We start from the raw sequence: 22,241 nt of genomic DNA, 5'->3' as shown, positions 1-22,241 counted from the left end.
CAGCGGGGCTGGTGGGGAGGAGGGCTAGCACACAACCCAGGGTACAGGAGTTGGGGGCGGGGCCTCAGAAGCCTCCTTCAGATCCTGCAGTCACCTGGAGGGGCTCATCAAACCTGGCACTTTCAACTGCAACCTCCTTTTGCCTGGGGACATCGATTAGAAGAATTTTGTTGCAATCCTAACTGTTGAACCACGTGAAGGGGCAGCTTCCACCAGCCAACGTTCCTGCTGCTCCAGATGTTCCAGCAAAGGCTGGACACCAGCTCGTGGGAAGTGTCAGGAAGGGATTTCTGTAATCCCTTAGTGTATTTGCAAAATCAGGCAAGAGTGATTTGAGGCTGTTTACTGTTTTGTTAGCCTTCGTTTCCTTCCTCTCTTCACCTCCAAACGCCGGCTCCAACCTAATTCAACAATCCTACCTAGTCGGTGAACTTCCAAGCCATAATTATTTTCATCCTCACACAAACCTGCTCTTACTGTCATTATACTTGGAGCCCACTGAACCCTCAAGCATGCCGCCAGACACCACAATGATGACTCCCTTCTCCCAGGGGCCCTGCAAGCCTTCCTTAGCAATAGCTGTGAAGTATTTTGAGAAACTTGAATTAAAGTGCTAGAGAAAGCACAACACACATTTATTGCTCATCTTGGAAAGACAACAGCAAAAAGCTTCCAAAACTCTCTTTGATTAACATAATCTGGGGGTAATGAATATGGATATTGTCAATAGTCACTTAGAAGCATGTTTTCTTTTGTACATTTTGTTCTCTCCAGTAAATTTCCAACCAAGAAAGGAAATGCCCCAAGCCCCTGTTTGCACCAATAAAGCAATCACTCAGAGGAATTACATGGAGGGAATGCAGCCAGGAAGGAATTCTACCACCTTCAACCTTTATTCTAGTTGATTCTCTATGTTTTCACCATGATTTCTAATTATCTACCAAATTGAAATTGTCACATCCCTAACCAGCCTGGTTCTTTTCTCAGTGTCTCTGTGACAGTTTCTGAGGAAGGGCTGATCAGGACAAATATCCCAAAGGGTATCTCCAGATCCACAGTCACCGCCTGCAGAAGACTGCTGCTGAAGGGCCCAGTTTCCTGCCCAGGAAGAGAAACAGGAAGTACCTGTCGGCCTTGGGACCCCACGTGGAAAATGGCAATGGGTCAGTCAGGGTTCTCCAGAGAAAGAGAACCAATAGGATTTATACAGATACATATGAGGGGATTTCTTACATGAGGAATCGGCTCACATGTTATGGAGGCTAAGAAGTCCCATGACCAGCTGTCTGCAACCTGGAGAGCCAGGAAAGCTGGCGGTGTCATTCAGTCTGAGTCGGAAGGCCTGAAAGTCGGGAGGGGCAGGTGGTGTGAGTCCCGGTCTGAGTCTGAAAGCTCAAGAACCAGGAGCACCAGTGTCCGAGGAGAGGAGAAGATGGGTATCTCAGCTCAAGCAGAATCAGTGAATTCGCTCTTCCTCTGCCTTTTTGTTCTATTCAGGCCCCCAGCGGATCAGATGAAGCCCACCCATGCGGATGAGGGGATCTTCTCTACTCAGTCCACCGATTCAGATGCTAATCTCTTCCAGAGACTCTCTCGCAGACACACCCAGAAATAATGTTTTACCAGCTACTTGGCATCACTTAGCCCGGTCAGGCTGACAAGTAAAATTAACCATCACAGGCAGTATCTGGTTTTCTACACCAGCACTTTAGTCACTACTCACAGGGCAGTGGACCCTAACTAACCCTGCTGTGCTAGAATCACCTGGGGAGCTCTAAGGATCTAAGGAATCCCTACATCTATGCCACACCTCAGACCAATTAAATTGGGATTTCTGGGGCTGAGGCCAGGCACCATTGTTCCTGAAAGACCCCCAGGTAATTCCCCTGTGCAGCCAGGTTGGAGAACCATGGCTGCCCTCAGCAGCAGGTCCGCACCTCACTCCCCTCTGTACTGATACATCTGTCCTGGCACTGACGCATCATCGGGCGTGAGTCTTCAGTTAACTGCGCAGCAGCTACAATGAGCTTTTAAAAATGTAAATCGTATCATGTTGCCCACCTGAATAAAACCCTCCCATGGCTTCTCATGGCTCTTAGAGTAAACACGAACCCCTTGTTTTGGTTTGAGAGACCCTCAGCAGTCTGACCCTGTGCCCCTCAGGCAGGAAAGCCAGGAATAACAGCTTGGCAAGTGGAGCCAAGGCCCAGCTCTGCCCTTATGGGCTCCATGACTTTGGAGAAGTTAGTGGACCTCCCCGGTCTTCTCTGCCTCATCTGTAAATGCAGATTTAACTAGTTGACTCATGTAAAGCTCTTACGTGGTACCTGAATCCTCTTCGTCACACTGTCCCAGTGTCACTCAGTTCCCAGAGCAGGCCACCCCGTCTCCCCGCTGGCCCAGCTCTGCAAGACATTCTCCCCTGACACCTGGCATGACTGGCTGCTTCCCGTCACTCAGGAGCCAATGCTGTGACCACAGAGACCCTCTCGCCCTTTCATCACCCTGCTTGACTTCCTTTATAGCCTGTATTCATTTGCTAGGGCTGCTATAACAAAGTATCACAAACTGCAAGGCTTAAGTAACAGAAATTTATTGTCTGGAGTTCTGGAGGCTGGAAGTCTGCGATCAAGGTGTCAGCAGGGTTGGTTCCTTCTGAGGGCTGTGAGGAAGGCTCTGTTCCAGGGCTCTTTCCTAGCTTCTGGTGGTTTGCTGGCAATTCTTGGTGTTCCCTAGCTTGTAGATGCATCACCCTGATCTCTGCCTTCATCTTCACAGCTCGTTCTCCCTGTGTGTGTGGCTCTGTGTCCAAATTTCCTCTTTTTATAAGGGCACCAGTTGTATTGGGTTAGGGCCCCATCCTACTGCAATGTGACTTCATCTTAATTAATTATTCAGTACATCTGCAACGACTCTATTTCCAAACAACCTCACATTCTGAGGTACTGAGGATTAGAGCTTCAACATATAAATTTTGGGGGGACTCTACAACATACCCCTTATCCCTCTCTAGAATGATCTGGTTTTATTTTTCTATCTGTGTGTTGAATTGTCTTATCTATCTTCACTGAATGTTATTGTTGATACTGTCTGATTTTTCTGCAATGGCCATGCTACATACATTTGTAATATGAAAAATAAGAAAAGACAAGGTTTTCAGAAAAAAAAAAAAACCTTCTCCCTTGCATTGTGATTTGGGTGACCATCATCTCCAGTTCTAGACTGGAAACTCCACCAGAGCAGGGACCGTGTCTTTGCATCCCTGAGCCTAACATCATGCCTGGCACATAACGGATGTTCAGTACATGCCGGCTGGGTTGAAATTAAATAGATATGTACACTGATTTCCCCACAAGAGCTCAAGAGCGCAAGTAGAGCAGTTGTTCTTGCAGCCTTCCTGGTATACATTTTCTCACAAATCTGGAAATCTTAAAAAAAAAAATGCTGGCACTCTAGGCTTTTGAATGACTCTGGTATATACAGTGGCACTATCTAAATGTACTGATATCTAAGATGTCAAGAATTAACACACAGCATGAAGCAACACTGTCAAATTTAGGAGGAAATTAAAGCAGTAGGTCCATCACCCAACCCCTGTGAACCAAACTGCTACGTTTCACCTGATTCTTCTAATTAGGTTGTATCTACAAAGCTTTTAGAAGTGGACAAGTGTTACATTAAGTGCTAAGTGGTATTAATTAATAATATGGGTAGATTACACTGGCTGGAACTTGCCGTAAATGTAAATGTCCTAGGCTTATCAGCACAGTACTTTGAATCAATGTTCCAGATGTACTTTAAAAATTCTTTATAGAATTTTATGAAGCTTCTGGCTTCCAAAGAAAGTAACTTCATACAATCTTGGCATTTTCTAACTTGACAAAACTTTAGAAATCATCTAGTACAATAATTCTCAAGTCTATCAGACCCAGCACCTCATTTTTGTAATACATGTTTTGATACACCCCTCTTTAATATCCTAAAGCAAAATTCATGGGTAACCTGCCTGTATATAACATATTTCAGTATTTAAACACTCAGGCAAGTACAGCTGTCATCATGAGATGCTTGCACTATATGAAAAAGTACTGTAAACGTGCCAGTTTCAAATGGCAGGCTGTTACAGGTGTGCTGAATGGGTGGTGCAGCACCATGGGTTGCACTGAAAGGCTGTCTTGGTTTTCTAAAACAGTGATGAACTCCACTTAAGTTCAAAACTAAAGAATTTACAATCTTCCTTCAATTTATTCTATAATTGTCTTCCTGGAAAAGTCAAGGTACTTGTCTATTAAAACCCTCCAAAATAATCTCACGTGCTTATATGTAAAACTGAGTTAGGTTTTAGGTTCAGATCATCATAACCAGAATTTTCACCTACGAGAATGTCCGGGGCTTCCCTGGTGGCACAGTGGTTAAGAATCGGCCTGCCAATGCAGGGGACACGGGTTCGATCCCTGGTCCGGGAAGATCCCACATGCCGCAGAACAACTAAGCCCGTGGCCACAACTACTGAAGCCTGCGTGCATAGAGCCCATGCTCTACAACAAGAGAAGCCACTGCAATGAGAAGCCCATGCACCACAATGAAGAGTAGCCCCCGCTCACCACAGCCGGAGAAAAGCCTGCGCGCAGCAACGAAGACCCAACGCAGACAAAAATAAAACAAATTAATTAAAAAAAAAAAAAAGAATGTCCGATATCTGAAAATGGTACGACACCATCCCACACTTTTAAGATCTCTGGGGCCCACCAACCAAATGCCATGAACACTCCCCCTACCCCAACCTGTGAGAGCAAAAAAATTCTCAAAACATCTTCATTTCATCTGAGAACAAAGTTCCAAGACAATCCCTTGGGGTGGCACTGCCCCTCTTGAGAATCATAGATCTCACAAATCCTCACAAATGAGGATTTGTGTCCCCAGAGATTATGCCCAAGAATCACAGACCAAGTCTCGGCAGAGCCAGGCAAGAAGCACTTAGAGTTTGACAGAAGAGCATTTTCCACAGGCCAGGCATTGTCTTAAGCTCTTTTTAGACAAACACTAATTTAATTCTCACATCGACACAAGGCAGGAGGCTTGATTATCCCCACTATGCAGTAGAAACTGAAGCACAGAGATATGAAGTAACGTTCCTAAGGTCCCAGAACCGTAAGTAGCAGAGCCCTGACTCAGACCACCCTCTTCATAACGACTACGCCACACGGTGCAAACTACGGACTGTCATTTAGGACTGGAGGCAAGACAAAGGGGGAAATCCAACCCTCCTGCATTATAAATACACAGGTTAGGTCAGTTCTACCAGTTCAGTACACTGACCTCCATCCGTGCCTTCAAGCCATGGTTTGTTTCCCACTTGGTCTCATCTTCCTTTTTCTTGTGTTTTTCCTGCAGACATTCATTCCCAGGAGAAGGCTGCCCTGGGTCCCTCTCGACCTTTCCTAAAAGGGAGATCCCTGGTCACTAGATGAGTTCCAGAAGCATCCACTAAGGCCTCTGCAGCCCTCTGCCATCAGTTGACCTTCACCACAAGCCGTCTCGCTCAGGATGAGTGGCTTCCTCGCCTCCCTGGACCCCCGGCGAGTGCAGTGGGGGGCTGCCTGGTACGCCATGCACTCCAGGATCCTGCGCACCAAACCGGTGGAGTCCATGCTGGAGGGAACTGGGGCCACCACAGCACATGGCACCAAGCTAGCCCAGGTGCTCACCACCGTGGACCTCATCTCGCTCGGAGTCGGCAGCTGCGTGGGCACTGGGATGTACGTGGTGTCTGGCCTGGTGGCCAAGGAGATGGCAGGACCCGGCGTCATTGTGTCCTTCATCATCGCAGCCGTTGCATCCATATTGTCAGGTAAGCGTCTCGTGCAGGCGCAGGCCTGTGGAGAGCGCGCCTGCAGGCCTGTTCGTCCCACTCTCCTAGAGTATTTAGTGGTGAGATGAGCGAAGTGGCCATCATGCTCCCTTTTTGCCTTGACTACCAGGGAGTTCAGCGCTAGGTTTTGGCTCATTGTAGTGGCTTCCTTTTTCTTTGGTTTTTCGATCCAAATAAATATTCTGTTGCCTAGCCATTGCCCAACTTCTCATTCCCTGTCATGTCCTAATGGCTCTATTTTTATTCTGTCTCCCTTTCATGAGAAGATAGGTCAGTCCTTTCGTGGGGGGTGGATATAGCCAGGATATAAATAATAAATACTGGATAGGCAGAGTAGCAAAATGACAAGTCAGTAAATCTGATGTGATTGGGATTTGATGAGCCTCAAACTGGCATTGTGATCTCCAAGCAGGAGGAAACCGAGTTAGGAAATAAAGCCATTGTGAGAATCACAAAGCACCGTCTGCCACAGCACTTCAACAGACTGATATTCTGCAGAAGTAGCTCAGCTAGCCCCTTCTCTCTCCTTGAGAAAGAATCATAAAACTCGTTTGTTTGTTTTTTTTAAGGAAGTACCAGGACTTACATGGTGATGATAGTTTGTGAAATAGCTCTATTTCCTTTTCCTCTTTCCTCCTCTTCTCTTGAGTTGGAATCCACAGTATCTTCCCAGATGCTGGGGATGGGTCAATGGACACCTTGAAAAAGAAAGAAAAGGAAAACTTCCTGCTTCTTGATGGTTATACTGCAAAAGCATGAGGCTTTGCTGGGTTTGGGATTGGCAGATCACGTGGGTCAACTCATGTCTTGGCAGTGAATGTTGTGGCCTCTTCAAATGTTTCTGGAGAAGTAAAGATGCCAACTTACATTGGGAGTCCTGTGTACTAATGCACACCATCACAAGAAGAGTTCTACATTAGTATCGTACATCCAGACTAAACAGTCTTCATCCATGTGGGATGCACAGACTAGGGATACGTAACCAGAAAGTGCACTCGTTTATATCTGACATCGTTTTAATGTGATGAGGAAAATACTTCCAGAACCGATTTTATTTATCTCCTGTCATGGCTTATATCCTTGTTGGTCTTACCACTATCTTTTCCTGAAGTCATTCTCTAATATGCATGAATATCCTAATAATTGAGATTCCTGCAGAATAGAGGATTTTTTCCTTATAGATGAAAATAAATTATTCACATGAATAAATTCTGTGGATGCTTGAAATTCTATTAATATTAACCTGATTGCAATCATTTTCAAACTTGTTTGGCAAGGAAAGTATTTGGGGGAAGGTGCCAGATTCTTACTCACCGTAAATTTATAAATCTAAAAATGTTAGCACATAGAACAGAATAGCAGTGGTAAGACAAAAGACAGGCATGTAACCAGGGAGTCCTACAGAGGGCGTAGGGCAGACGGTTCAGAGTCCTGCCTGGTCAATGCAGACTGCACAATCCCCTCTAGATCCTATCCTATTAAGGCCCAGTCCCCCAAACCATGACAATTCCCACAAATGAATCACCCACATCTTATCCTTCAAGGTGCTTCATTACATTTAGAAATTAGAACAAGGCCCAGTCACATTCTGGGAGCCTGTCCCCCTGACATCGTGCTCATGGGCGCTGTGTAACCTAGACTGGGGATATGGAGGGAGTATTTACACCACAGAAGTTTGCAAATGCTATAAATCAGAGTTCGTTTGTTTGTTTGCTGTTTGTTTTCAGAGAGTGAGTTGTTAAACATTTACCAGCACATCACTGAACCAGCTCCACCGAAGGCCCTGGTACTGGCCAGTAATTGGTGCCTTCACCACGGCACCAGGTACCAAAAGAAAGCCCTGCTTCTGTCCCAGTAGGGGTGCCCCTCTCTGCACATGGGCTCACCCATAACACTTCTCTACACTTTGTAACTGACATCTCCCAGCTGAGGCCAGCCAGAATCCTCCTAGAGCCCCCAGCCAGGGACAGGACCAAAATAACTGTGCCAAAGTTAGCATTTTTATATCAGGTTTCTTCAACCAGGCCTCTCACTCTATGACCCTTTGTCATTAAACCAAGGAAAGTCCCCCTCCACCCTCTTCTTTCCACTCCCACACCATCATCTCCGTATAGCTTCTCTCTGGACCCAACTTCCCACTGCTTCTCCATGTCTGCACCTATCTCCAGCAATAACTGCTGCTTGGTTGCAAGAGTAGAATAAAGAAAAAGTTGGGATTGACTAAATTTAGCTTTTCCCAGGCAGAGAGAGAGGGGGAAAGAAGCAATGGGGCTAGGAATACTAGAAAAGGAAGAGGAAATACTGCTGGACCACACAACTTAGGTTGGATGAAAAGGGAAGTGAGAACATGAAGGTAGTGGTGATTTATGAGAAGTGGTAGGATCGATGAAGACTGGTGTTCTCAATGAGGTCAGGAAATCACTGAAGTAAAAACACTGAGAAAGTGAACTAGAAGATAGAAGTGAAGTTGAAGAGTAGGATGCTTGAAATTAAGATTTCAGAGTGGTAAAGTAATCAGTAACGATAAGTTTAGACTTGGAACCTGGCTCAGCCACGGACCAGCTGTGAGACCCTGAGCAAGTTCCATAACTTCTCTGAGCCTCAGTTTCTCCACCCTGAAAGTGGTGACAATAATACCTACTTCATAGAGCTGTTGTAAAGACTAAATGAGGTATCTGTAAAATGCCCATACAACACCTGGCACGTAGCACCTATTAAGTGGTTATTATTATTTTGTGCGAAACCCTATATTAGGAGCTTGCCATACGTCATCCCATTTAAGACTCATAATATCTCTTCAAAGTAGGTTTTATTATCTCCAGTTTTACATATGAGGAAACTGAAGTTTAAATAACAGAAGCTAGATTTGAATTTATTACGCCAGCAATATCTCTCAACCCTGACTATGAATTTAAATTACTTGGGGAATTTGCTTCTGAATAATGGATTGGGGGAGGGAGGCTCAGCTTTAGTGAGTTATAAGTACATACAGTAAAACTGACCCTTTTAAATATACAATTCTATGAGTTTTGACCAATACATACAATTGTGTAACCTCTAGTACCATCAAGATACAGAAGAGTTCCATCACCCCCCAAATAATTCCTTCATGTTACCTCTTTGTGATTTTCCCCTCCTGCCACCCCCAATCCCTGGCAACCAGAGACGTCTTCTGTCTCTATACTTTTGCCTTTTCCAGAATGTTATATAAATGGACTCATTCAGTACGTAACCTTTTGAGTTTAGTTTCTTTCACTTAGTATGATGCATCTAAGATTCATTCGTGTTACATGTTATCAGTGAGACGTTACACTTTATTTCTAAGTAGTATCCCACTGTATGGATATTCCACAGTTTGTTTTTTTTTCTTTTTAATTTGTTTTATTTTTTCTTTTTATTTTTTGGTTCTGTTGGGTCTTCGTTGCTGCGCACAGGCTTTTTCTAGTTGCGGTGAGCAGCGGCTACTCTTTGTTGCAGTGCGTGGGCTTCTCATTGCGGTCACTTCTCTTGTTGCAGAGCAGGGGCTCTAGGCATGCCGGCTTCAGTAGTTGTGGCACGCGGGCTCAGTAGTTGTGGCGCACAGGCTTAGTTGCTCCGCGGCATGTGGGATCTTCCCAGACCAGGGATCAAACCTGTGTCCCCTGCGTTGGCAGGTAGATTATTAACCACTGCACCACCAGGGAAGCCCCCCACAGTTTATTCATTTACTAGTTGAAGGACAACTGGGTTGATCCAGTCTGGGACCATTATGAATTAAGCCATTATAAATATGTGTACAGGTTTTTGTGTGAACACAAGTTGTCATTTCTCTTGAGTAAATACCTAGGAGTGGACTTGCTGGGTTGTGTGGCAAGTATATGTTTAACTTTATAATAAACTGCCAGAGCTTTTCCCGAAGTGGCTATATTATTTTTGATTCTCACCAGCTATACATGAGAGTTCCAGTTGCTCTGTTCCTTGCCAGCACGAAGAATTGTCAGGTGTGTTTTTCTGTGGTTGTTTTATTTGTTTGTTTGCCATTTTAGAAGGTGTATAGTGATATTTCAGTACGGTTGCAATTTGCATTTCCCTAATTATGAATATTTTGAGCATCTTTTTACGTATTTATTTGCTATGCAAATATATTCTTTGGTAAAGTGTTCAAATATTTTTCTCATTATTTAATTGGAGTCTTCATTTTCTTATTAACTTTTAAGACTTCTTTATATATTTTGGATACAAGTTCTTTATTAGATATATGGTTTTGCAAATATTTTCTCTCAGTTTGTGACTCATTTTAAAATTTTATTATAATTTCTGTTCATTTCTTTTTTAAAATACCGATGTTCAGGCTCTACGCCCTAGAGATTCTAATTCAGCTGGACTGGGGTACAGCCCAGGAACTGGCATTTTTTAAAAATTCCCCGGGGAATTCTAATATGCAGCCAGGGTTAAAAACTACTCCACTATAGGAACCAGGACCTACTTCTGGAATAGCCATGACCTACAAGAAGAGGAAACAGGAACTATTTGGCCAGCAGATTCTTCAGAGACTTTTGCCCTTGTGGCATCATCTCCCATGAGATGCAAACCAGCTTATAACATGAAACAAATCTAAGAGAGAGAGCCACTTTCTCTATAATTTGACAAGACCCAAAGTTACAAAAACTTCCCAGGGACTTCCCTGGTGGCGCAATGGTTAAGAATCCGCCTACCAATGCAAGGAACACGGGTTCAATCCCTGGTCCGGGAAGATCCCACATTCCGCGAAGCAACTAAGCCCCATGCACCACAAAAACTGGGCTCTGTGCTCTAGAGCCCGTGAGCCACAACTACTGAAGCCCACGCACCTTGAGCCCGTGCACCACAACAAGAGAAGCCACCGCAATGAGAAGCCCTCGTACCGCAACTAAGAGTAGCCCCCGCTTGCCACAAATAGAGAAAAGCCTGTGTGCAGCAACAAAGACCCAACGCAGTCAAAAATAAATAAAATTAAAAAAAAAAAAAGAAAACTTCCCAGGCTCCTCCTACCGTTCCTGCCCCAACACCACAACTGCCACAGCCCTATCACAGGTGGAGGGAAATTTATCAGAGGAAGCAGCCTGTGCTGTAACCTTTACCCTTGTCCAAAAGGTCTTATCTACTCTTGAATAGCTCAGCAGCCCACAACCAGACCCCGTGCCCATGCCAAACCTTAAAACCCTTTTGTATATACCAGACTGTATAAACCAGATAGGGGAAATGGTTTTTCTTCCTGGTTCCCACTGACAGCTTTGTTGCAAGATGAGGGATGGAAGGAGGGTAGTTTATAGAGGTTCTCTAGTTCACTGGCTTGGGATGAAACACAAAGCAAAGCCTCCGTGTCAGCGACACCTGGCTATTAAAAGTAATCTGCCCCAAGAGGCTCCTATGAACGGAACGTGAGTTGAGAAATAAAACTTGTTTATTTCCAGTTCTTTTAATATTAATAAAATTGAACCTCAAACAGAGTGTAGGTCTGAATGACTCCTAAGCTCTTGCACTGTCTACAACTACCCTTTCAGCCCATTTCTCAGGTGGTTTTGGTAAGGATTAAATGACAGTAAGCATGCATAGTATCAGTCCCCTGCCCAGTACACAATACCAGTAATTTTTATCATCTGCTCATGAGAAATAGTAGCAAAAATCTAATAAGATATGGTTTGGGAAAGCTGTATTGAGTACCTACCATATGCCAGTCCTGGAGCAATACCAAAAATAAATAAGAAATCGTCTCTACCTTAAAGGACCCATCATCTCCATTAATGGAGATGAATGCTAAACCTGATAAGTAATTATGGCAATAACAGTAATGATAATAATAATGATAGCAGCAGCTACCATTTACTGAGCACTTACTGTGTACCTAAAGAGTTCTAATTGCTTTACACATTATTTTACTCAATCTTCACAACAACCCCATGTGTAAGTGGTGTTATTTTCCTCATATTACAGATGAGAAAAAGGAGGCTTCTGAAACCTTTGGTAATTGGTTTAAGGCTCTTGTTTAAGAGGTGACAGAGCAAGGAATAGAGTGAAAGCAGTCTGACTCCAGAGCCCTCTCATGAACCACTCTGCTATTCTGCTACTGTATTAGCAGATTAGGATTAGGTTCAATTGATACAGCAGAAAACTAAAAATGAAAGATAATTTCACTTCTCTCTTGTATAAAACAAGTCTGGAGGGAGGCTGCTACTGTAGCTCTGCAGTCATAGGTAATGGGGCCCCTTGACCTTTCTGCTCTACCATCTGGATACCTGGCTTCCATCCTCAAGGTGACTGCAAGATCCACGATGGCTGCTGAAGCTCCAGTCAATTTGTCTGAGTTTTGGAAGGCAGGAAAGAAACAGGAAGTTGAGGCAGGTCATTTCCCACATTTCTGTCCCTTTTTAAAGAAGCTTTCTCATAAATCCTTTCCTATAACTTCCATTTATATTGCTTAAAACCTGAACACTTAAGATACAGCAAGTGAGATTGAGAAACGTAGTCTTCTGACCGGGTACATTGCCAACCCAAGTATTATAGGGGTTCTATTGGTGGGAAAGACAAGGAAAACTAGCTGTCACTGCCACATCTATAATCAATGCATAGCCCCTAAGCCCTCCAGTTTGCTGATGTCAAGTGGTTCTGAAACATTTAAGAAAAATTTGTTCTGATTCCCAGTAATGTACAATCAGAAAATCTAGAGTTTCCCTCAATAAACCTAGAGAGTTGTGAAGCTTACTTCCTCCTAGTTCCTCCAGCTCTGACTCTCTGCTTCCATAGAGTCTCTGTCTCCACTCCATGTTTCATCGGCTTCTGCCCTTTTCTTCACTTCATCATCCAACTAGATGATACCCAGCCCCTCCCGTCCTCCAAGTAACAGCAAGGTAAAGCTGTATGTGCAGTGAACTTTATGGAAAGTCTGGGCCAGAGATAGGCGATATAATGCAGTCCATCCCAGCAGACAGCAAGCTTACGATGGAATATCTCCAATTGGCTACTCCAATTCTCCCTGACTTTAGAGAATGTCCACAAACCCTCTGTTCTTCTTGACTTCAGCCTCCAGCCCCAATGATGGGCAGCCTTCCTCCTTTAAACTGACCTTCTACTCCCTCACCTGCTCACCGTCAAGCCCTAAAACTCTTGTTCGTATCTTATCCAGAGCAGTCTACATATCTTTCTATCGCCCTCCAAGTTCATCCTGGCCATTCTCCAAAGACTATCATCCCCTAACCAAAATGGTCCACCAGGATCATTCATTTAAACAAAGTGAGTTCTAGAAGGAGGGATTTGGGGGCCAGGGCAGGAAGGTTAGAGATCATTCTGTAGTCATTGAGAAGTTCAGTGGCGTGACCAGATCTGTCTTTTGGTAACACAGTGGGGAGAGAACAGAGGTGGGGAATCTGGCAGTGTGCATATTGTACAGAACAGGCAAGAGACTACGAGGCTCTAGGCCCTGAAGTGGGGGCGGACAGGAAGCCTGGGACGGAGAAGAGGATCTGGGCATGGCTGGATGAGGGAGGGTGAGGGAGAAGGATAGATGCTCTTTCTAGCTGAGAAAAGGCACATAATAAATGAGAATTTTTTGAGAAAATGTCATTTGAATAATGGATTTACAATACCATCCTGGTGAAAGAAAGTGAAGGCAGAAGCAGAAAACTCTAGAAAAGAGCCCCGCCACAGAACACCACGAGGTACAGTAAACTAATCTTTGTGTTCAGAACACTGCATACAGTGCTCTCGTGTAGCGCCTCCTCTCCATCCCCACCAAGCCAGTGGAAGGAGGGGTGATTTTAGTTCTGCCCTCAGATGAGAAGCCAGGAGGTCAGAGGTTAAAGTAACTTCCTGAGAAGCAGGCAGATATTTACTGGCAGAGCCAGAACTCAAATCTAAGACTGCAGGACTCCAAAATGCACGGTCCTCCATTTCAGCAAGCTGACTCTGAGATCTTTAAAGCAAAACACTCTTTCTCATTCGATGGGGATTAATAAATTGCAATGGATGAAACGGTCTAAAAGGCAGTAAAGGACCCTCACACCGAGTAGTATGTTTCTTGGCACTCTAAGTTTATTGTTCAGCACTGCGGTTGATCATTTGTATTTCCTGCCATCCTCACTTGCTCTTTAGCATCTTCTCAACCATCATTAGGTGAGCCCTGGTAACTGAATCCCTGGAGAGGTGGTAAGGAGTACAGAGCTCTTTCCCACAGACGAGGCTCCCAACTGCCTCCCTGGGCTTGTTCTGCAGACCTTCGCAAAGTTTAAGCAGAGTCTCCTCGTTCCAGTGTTCATCTCAGGTTGGATTTTCATGCCGAGGAAGATCGCTAAAGATTTAGGATCTATTTAGATAGTCTGGTGAGTTCCTTTGTTTTGTTTTTCAGAACAGACCATTTTCCCCTCCCCAAATTGAAGCCAGACCTGAGAGGTGACCACCAGAAGGGCTGGCCCTTCTGCAACCTATTTTCAATGACCTAAGATCACTCATTCATTCCACAAACTTGCATTTATTTGTTCCCCCAAACATATCTGAGAACTGCTCTTAACCACACTGGGGGGCGGGAGAGGCAGAAATGCAAAGTGGGTGAGAGGGTAGAGAGGAAATGCAAAGATGAACAAATTCAGGGCAGTCTTCAAGCTTCTTGAAAACTAGCTCTCCAAAATATTGTCCAAATACACAGCTGTAGGTTGAAATCTTAATAATGATGGCAGCTGCCCCTGATGTTTGTAAAGTCTCCAAGACATAAGTTAGTAAACACTCAATAAATGTTAGTCATTACTATTATTATTACTATTGTTTTCATTATCATTAGGCAAATTCTGTGCCCTGGGCACCATGCATATACTACCTCATTTAATCCTCTCAGCCTCCCTGGTAGGTGATAGTAGCTTTCCTGTAGTATGCCCAATCATAATAGCTAGGCCACTGAGCACTGATAACATGCCTGGCACTAGCTGAACACCAGCTGCACAGTCCTCTCAACAAATCCTACAAAATAAGTACCATTGTCAGATTCATTTTGCAGATGACAAAACTGAGGCTTGTGGGGGATGGGCGACTTGTCCGGGGCAACGAAGCAGTCAGCGGCAAAAGGCAAGTCTAAATTCGATTCTGCCTGCTCCAGAGACTGTTCCCCCCATGTTGCTCCATGCAGACACACCCCCTCAAAAATTTAAAAACTCGCCAGAGAGAATCGAATGAATCAAGGAAACCCTCATTCTTGTTAGGGTTTCAAAAGAGCCTGTAGCTCATTCTATGCCATTGATTAGGAGAGCACTTTTCTAGCTCAAAACTTCTGTAACCCAGGTCATGAAAATGACTTCTAAGCTCAGCGGCTTTCTGTCACCTGTCAGCAGTGAGAAGGGTGTTGTGAAGTGCATGTAGCTCTTCTATGTGGGGCTGGATTGACAGCCCTGTAGGAAGGATGTCAGTTACCAGTTCAGAAAAGGTGAGCGCAGTTTAATAGAAATATGCAAGTTTCTCAAATTGCTGATTGTGAAAATGAGTTTCCTCCAGCAAACCCAGGAGAAACTGGGCTTCTTTTACATCTTCTCCAGCACTTGCTGGGGTGGACAGTGCATACCGAGAGCCCCCAGCACGGCTGTGAGAGGGACTGACCGCCGGCCCTGGGCTCAGCATGGCAGGGTGCCGCAGAAGACAGGAAAGAACTCCGAGACAAAGGGCTTGGCATCGATCGATGCAAAGAAACAAGACAGGCACACGTGAAATAGTCATGAGAGCTGCAAGAGACAAAGGGCCTGGGTCAGAAGTCAGGACACTTGGGATCTAGTTCCAGCTCTGCCCCTCAGCAGCTCAGGACCCTGGAGCAAGTCATTCACGCCTCTCGACCTCAATTTCCTCCTATGCACCATGAAGAGTTCAGATTAGATTGCCTGTATGAGTTAGGGTGAAAAAGAGAACTCAGGGAGCGGAAAGATTTGTAAAGAAAGGTCCAATGCCTCAACTCCCCACACACACATCCCAACACCACGTAGCAGAGGAGCACCAGGTAGTATCAGAGCAATTAGTCCCAGAGCTGACCTACCTCACTTCAAGCCCTGCTCGGCCATTTACTACTTGTGCAACTTGAAAAATGTACTTAACCTAGACCTTCCCAAGCAGGTTGCCAAAAATTACAGGTGTGCCAAGGTACTGCTCCCTCAGCCCTCAGGGCAGCAGGAGGTGGCAGAGGCCCGAGGCTACTCACCGCTACCTGGGAACAGCCTCTTCCCTTTACACGTGACCTCCTTCCCACATCCGTACAAACGTCATTTTCTAGGTGTATTCTGTCAAGTGGAAAATACTGGGAAGTCCTGAGAACCTGTCTAGATCCTGGATTCATTCTCTGTAAATGGAAAATATTCTGTCAAGTGGAAAATATCGGGAAGTCTGAGAACCTGTCTAGCTCCTGGACTCATTCTCTGTAAATGGAATAATGATGGCCTCAGCATCATTACTATCTTGTGAGATTAAGATCGAGTATGTAAAGTGCTCAGTAGAGCTGGTGCACACAGTAAATGTTTAGTAATGTTTGCTCTTATTTTTATCACTACTACCACTACTGCTGGCCAGATCGCCAACCTAACAAGGCTAGGTTCGTTCTCAGTGCAAATGAGCAGGCCTTGGTTCAGATTCTGAAGCCCCTCAGCGCACACCTAGTAAAAGACTCAGACCCGCCTCCTACTCACCCTTTCTCCAGATAAACCCTGGGCAAAAAGCATACTTTTGTTCCTGAAGGTATTTGCCCAAGAGGAACTCTCATCTCTAGAGGGACAGTCCCCTTCAAACAAGCTGTGCTGCAAAACATACAAAAAAGCTGTGCCTCAAGAAACAAGTAAATAAGTACATAAGAGAATTACAAATTGTGGTAAGTGCTCCATGGAAATTAAACAGGGTACCAGTGCAAAGTACTCTCTCTCTCTCTGAACAAGTGATATTTAAGCAGCCTCCATTCTGCGCACTGAAACAGGGGCTAGAGGTGAGTCAGGCACAACAAGCAAGGATAACCGCCTGAGACAGGAGTGCTCATGGAAACTCATAGAGGAGTTATGCCTCGCACCAGCTCCTGCCCTCGGGGCTCTGGGGAAAGGCAGACTATGTGCAGAGTCTAACTGGCTGGCCACAGCAGCTCAGGAGCTCTGCATGTGCCAGCCAGCAGCTCTGAACACCCTGCCCCACTCGGTGCCCCTCCTCACACTGCCAGGTCACAGAGGCTGGTGCTAAAGGCCCATGGCCAGCCGAGTGAATCAGGGAGGCCACTGCCCCTACCCCGGAAAATTCCACCAGCCCTGGCAAGGGGGTGAGATCACCAAAGCAAAGGGGGTATGAAGAGAAAAGAACAAAGGGCAGAACTTTGTTAAATGGCTACAATCAGATGGAGATGGAGAAATCAAAAGCAATAATGGAGAAAGAAAAATGTAGGCAGAGGAGGAGGAGTGAAACTGAAGGAAGAACCTATTCTTACACATGGAACTGAAGAAGGTGTAAGCATTGGCATCCCAAGCTTCAGGGACGCTGATAAACGGCCTTTCCAGTTGACAGCCTGTGGATTGGAGCTGCCAATTTCTGGGGTACAGCATAGACAAACACCGTAATACAAAGGGTAGAGCTGGCATGGAGAAGACAGAACAGCAAGCAGTAAAGTGAAACTCTGATTTAACAACCCAAGAAATGCATTCATCCTAGACACAGTCTGTGCCTGTGCTTTATTGAGTGTCCATGGGTAGCTGTATGTGTGTGAAAAGCAATGATTTGCTAGCATGCATCACAAACATTTCATACTCTACTTCACCACTGGCCATATACATAGACCTGGCCCTCAAAGTCCCTTGCAAAGTAGTTGAAAACATATAAATATATGTATACATTTACATAAATATGTACGTATACACATACACACATAAATATATCTTTATATCCTATCAACTCTTCAGGAATTTCCTATTCTGTAATAAATTCAATAATAGTCCTTGGTTATTTATCTTGAGACTTTATTTACAAATACCCCAGTTTATAATCTCTGAGGCTTTGTAAAGAAAATAAACAATGCAATGAATTTCTCTTATGCATAAAACATAGATACAAATGCCTGCTCCTTTGCAAACACTTCTAAGCATGTTTTAATTATGAGAGCACTCGACACAATAAATCAGGTCAAGAGCACTCAGTGTTTTCCCTGGAGGGCATGCCTCTGTCCAGAAGCCACCAACATATCCAAGGGATTCACTGTTCCGTTCACTGGAGTTGTCTTGTAGAAAAGTCAGCTAAAATCCCACCATTGCTATTGCATTGGTAGGGGCTGTCCAGTTGGAAGCAATCCATTAGGACCATCTAGGTGAGAATCTAGGAAGAACAGTTACCCCAGATCCTGGTCAGCTGTGCCCCAGTACTGTTTACCATGCACACCATCCTTCCATCCTCATGGACCAGGAGGCAGCAACACTCACTCCTTAGAATACGAACTTCATACTTATGCCCTACAGAAGGCCAAACTCTTCTAGAGTTTGTGGGCTGGAGAGTAGAAAGGGCGAAGGAGAGGGAGGGAGGTGAAAGTGGTACGTGTTTGTATCCCAGGAGGGAGGACAACTATAATAGAAAGAATTAGGAGCTGTAACCAAATCCCCACACCCAGAAGATTCTAACAACTTCCTGAATCCTGAGTCTCTGGTCCTCCCTCTCTGCATGTTGGCCCATTTTGGAAAAAAGTCAAGATGGCACCCCTTTTAGGAGGGGTTTCTCATGTCTCTGGGAAGGTCCTCCACTGAGAGCAGATCCAGGCCCACGAGAGATTCTCTGGGTCTCACCCTCCTGGGCATCTGCCAAGAACGCAGCCTGTCCCAGTGGAACCTGGTCCCACGTGATTGTCAAATGGGCTGAGGAGGCCACACAAGGGCTCAAGTGTGTTCTCTTAGCACTCTCTTTTAGCCCTGCCCACTAAATGCTCAGGGCAAGGGAGTGATGGCCTGGTCCCCTCACAGAAGCTTCTTAGGACTGTCATCTCTGTCAGCGCGACTTTCCTCTGCTTCAGAAATGGGGGCGCTGCCTACTCCTGGAGAGATGAGCTGGAAAATCTTTGACTGGCTGTCACTTCAGTGCCTGCCCTCCTTGCCTTTCTGCACAAAGCCTTTTTGGCTCAGTCATCAGAGTCACCTGGACGAGGGGCAGTAGGTCTCATAAAGAAAGGCTGAACAAGAAAATGGGAACTTTCTCTTCACCCTCACAATTTCTAACAGGATTTGTGGAAAAGAACAGATGTTTCTAGATTAAAGATTAAGAACCTAGAAAGAAATTTTTCCAGGTTTTGATTTAGAAGTGAATCAAGCACACATAGGGCTTGGTCTAGATTCTAGATGACTTCTCTGCCAATGCTGAGTCTCTAAAACCTTCAGCCAACAATACTTGTTTCTAATCTCTTTTATCCCATCTACGAGGCAAAGGCTCCTGCAAAGACACTCCAGAAGCTACTGCTAAGTAAAGCTCTCTGATATCCTTTTCCTCAACTGTAATAACCGCCACAGCTCCCGCTGGAGGAGTGCCGGCCCGTGACAACCTGCACAGCAGGCATCGCCATCGCCAGTTTCCAGATGGAGAAACTAAGGGTCAGTGAATTGGGTGACTTGCTCAAAGCCACAGTTAGTAATAATTCTAGTTGCCATTTATCAAGCACTTACTGTGTGCAATGCACTGGGCAAAGTGATCTGTGTGCATTATCTCATTTAATTGTTATAAGCACTCTCTGGGTCTCTCTCCAGAGGCTGTGTGTCTTCTATGACACCTCACGGCTTCTCCTAAAGCAAAGAGGGGCTGCTGATGGAGGCCCCAACATTCCCTCGCAGCTTACCTGAGCATCAGATGAGGAGCCATGTACAACGGGCCTACCATAGGTAGATGCCCCAACACATGTGTCTTTCCCTTTTGTAACATCTTTTCCCCTGCAAGGCTCTCTTTGATGTTAACCCAAGGTCACCTACATAAAAATGTTATGAGCAGAAAAAAGGGCAGTTCTAGCCCACCTGCCACCTCAGCAATGAAGAGGGAACAATCTGGGCCAGAAGATGGACTCAGGAACAGCTAACCCTGTGAATTCTTCAGTTGAAAGCAACCATATGATCTTTATTATTATCATTACCATCTTCATTATCATTGATAAAGCAATAAAATGAATGTACACTAATGATGATATTAACAATAGCATGACCAGACAATATAATACTGGAATTCATCATGTTATGAAAACTGTACCTTCCAATAACCTCTAAAATATTTTCAAAGGGGAGATCTAGACAAGAGAGTAAACAGATAGTCTGGTCTTATTTCATAAGTAAATTAATAAACTTCCTTGACCTATTTTGGGGGTCACTTCTCTGACTATGAGGACAGCTTCTTTCCTTCCTGTTTATATGTTGATATATTGGTGCAGCAGGTTGGGGAACTTTCCAGTTCTCTGCTTCCTACCCAAATTTAATTGGAGGCCTGTCAGGTTCAGTAAGTAATAGTGTCACACACCCCCTGATTGAAGATGCCACCCATTCCCTAAACACAGGCTCTTACTGTCCACCTGGGACCCGCTTTGGCAGAAAAATTATGGCGTTCCCAGACAAACTGCTTTTCTTCCAGATGCATTTGTAAAAATTGCCTGGGCTTCACTGACAGGTGATGGAGTGACCAAGGTTACTCAGGTAGAAGAGACAGTCGAAGTGGGAGGGAGAGAGAGCCTGATGGATTACTCCCTGAAAAAGAAACCCACAATTTTCTTGGCTGATCAAGACCATTGGGAAAAGGACATTGGTGCAGGATCACAGGGGGCTGAATAGATGTTTCTCAGAATCCAGCAACGTGCTTCTTAAGGGGGACAGTGATGATGGGGATACTTCATTACCAGCATCTGGAATTCAGTGCTGCAGAGAACACAAATGTTTCCAAGAGAATTCACACTCTATTTCTCTCTAGGGTCCTGTGATTTCTCCTTATACCCCACTCCCAACCTACTAGCAGTACTAGCAACCATATCAGTATACACAACATGTATAGCCCTGCTGTGAATTTATTAATGGAACAGAGATATTTTAAGAAGACTACGAAAATGAGTAGGAAATGGGTAAGAACGATCTCAGCAAAATGCTGTCTTTGGTGAGGACTTCCTTAAAGACATGTTTGGGTCTAAGTGGTGAGTTGCACTGGTGTCATCCAACGGCTGATTCCTTCCTGAGTCTAGGAGACAGAGGATAATTGGCACTCAGGAGGAACTGACTTCACTGACAAGGAATCGCTGACAGATACAACATGTTCAAAACAACCAATCGGGCCTGTTATCTGTGACCTGTGGCCGGTCACCCCAGGCAGCCTCCTCTGAGCAACACACAGGCTGGGACTGATTCCAGAGGCCTGAATGAAACTGCAGAGCTGGCTAATTGTTTTCTTGGACGCTCCTCTCCACTCCTTCTCATACCTCCTGACGCCCTTTTCTCTATGGATAGTCCTTCTGGCTGCCTGAACACCGCACTTCAGAACTCAGGGTTGCAGTTCTTTAAAGCAGCCCATGCACTTTCCCCCACTCCCTGCAACTAATATCTCCTTTCTCGTTTTCTTATAATTGTTGCTTTTCTGGTCTGTCCTCGCCACTAGACTATAAGACCCACAGAAAAGGAACTGTATTCTTCCTATTCACCTTTAAGTCCCTAAAATCTAATATAGATGCATCAAGATGGCACCTTATAAATGTTTCAGATAAATGAATGAATGAATTGGAAAGCTCCTAGAACTGGGTATCAGGAGACTTCCATTCTAGCCCCTGCTCTGTCATTACCTGAATATGCAGCTTCAGGTCTGGGGCTCGGTTGCATCCTCTATCAAGTAAGAAAACCACCCAGATGAGCAGCTGATACCCCTCCCCACCCCGCGCTCAGTACAGCCTGTGGGTCCTCAGAGGATAGTCAAAAGCTCTGGGGAGGCGTGGGATGCGGGAGATCCCGGGCAGACGAGCCTCAGGTCTCCTACTGTCTCCTCAGACAGAGCACCCTGCTTTCACTTATTTATGTATTAAGCTCTCAAATAAGACTTTGTGGGCAGAGTGGGTTTGACAACCAAGAGAAAGCTGTACGACTATAGTAGATGAACCGTCCGGTCCTTTTCAGCTAGATTCCCCCAACCTATTAACCAGGTCCCGCTCCCTCAACACTCGATCCCGGTCCACCTCTGCAGACTCATCATCTTCAATCCCCAAAGCAGCCTATACGTCATTCCAGCTGTGCCCTTTCATCTGCCTGAGACCCCCCCTTTCCCATTTTGTTCTGCCTGGGAAAGCCCAGCTCACCCTTCAAGATGCAACTCAAAAGCCTCCCCGCTTCGTTTCCCCACTTCCCCGGCAACCAGAGAACCATGCTCCCTCAGAGCC

The 22,241-nt window shown here is 45.1% G+C and overlaps 1 protein-coding gene across 1 annotated transcript in view; it reads left to right on the top strand.

The window, feature by feature from the left end:
- The first annotated feature begins 5,547 nt into the window (after positions 1-5,547).
- SLC7A14 (solute carrier family 7 member 14) overlaps positions 5,548-22,241 on the top strand; it is a 68,524-nt gene continuing 51,830 nt past the window's right edge. The window contains exon 1 of the mRNA XM_068547409.1: positions 5,548-5,851. Within this exon, the coding sequence (XP_068403510.1) occupies positions 5,548-5,851 (304 nt within the window). The remainder of the gene's footprint in view (positions 5,852-22,241) is intronic.

This window comes from Eschrichtius robustus, chromosome 6 (genome assembly GCF_028021215.1).
Source record: "Eschrichtius robustus isolate mEscRob2 chromosome 6, mEscRob2.pri, whole genome shotgun sequence".
In the NCBI taxonomy this organism is placed as follows: domain Eukaryota; kingdom Metazoa; phylum Chordata; class Mammalia; order Artiodactyla; family Eschrichtiidae; genus Eschrichtius; species Eschrichtius robustus.
This window is presented reverse-complemented; position numbering and strand designations above follow the sequence as displayed.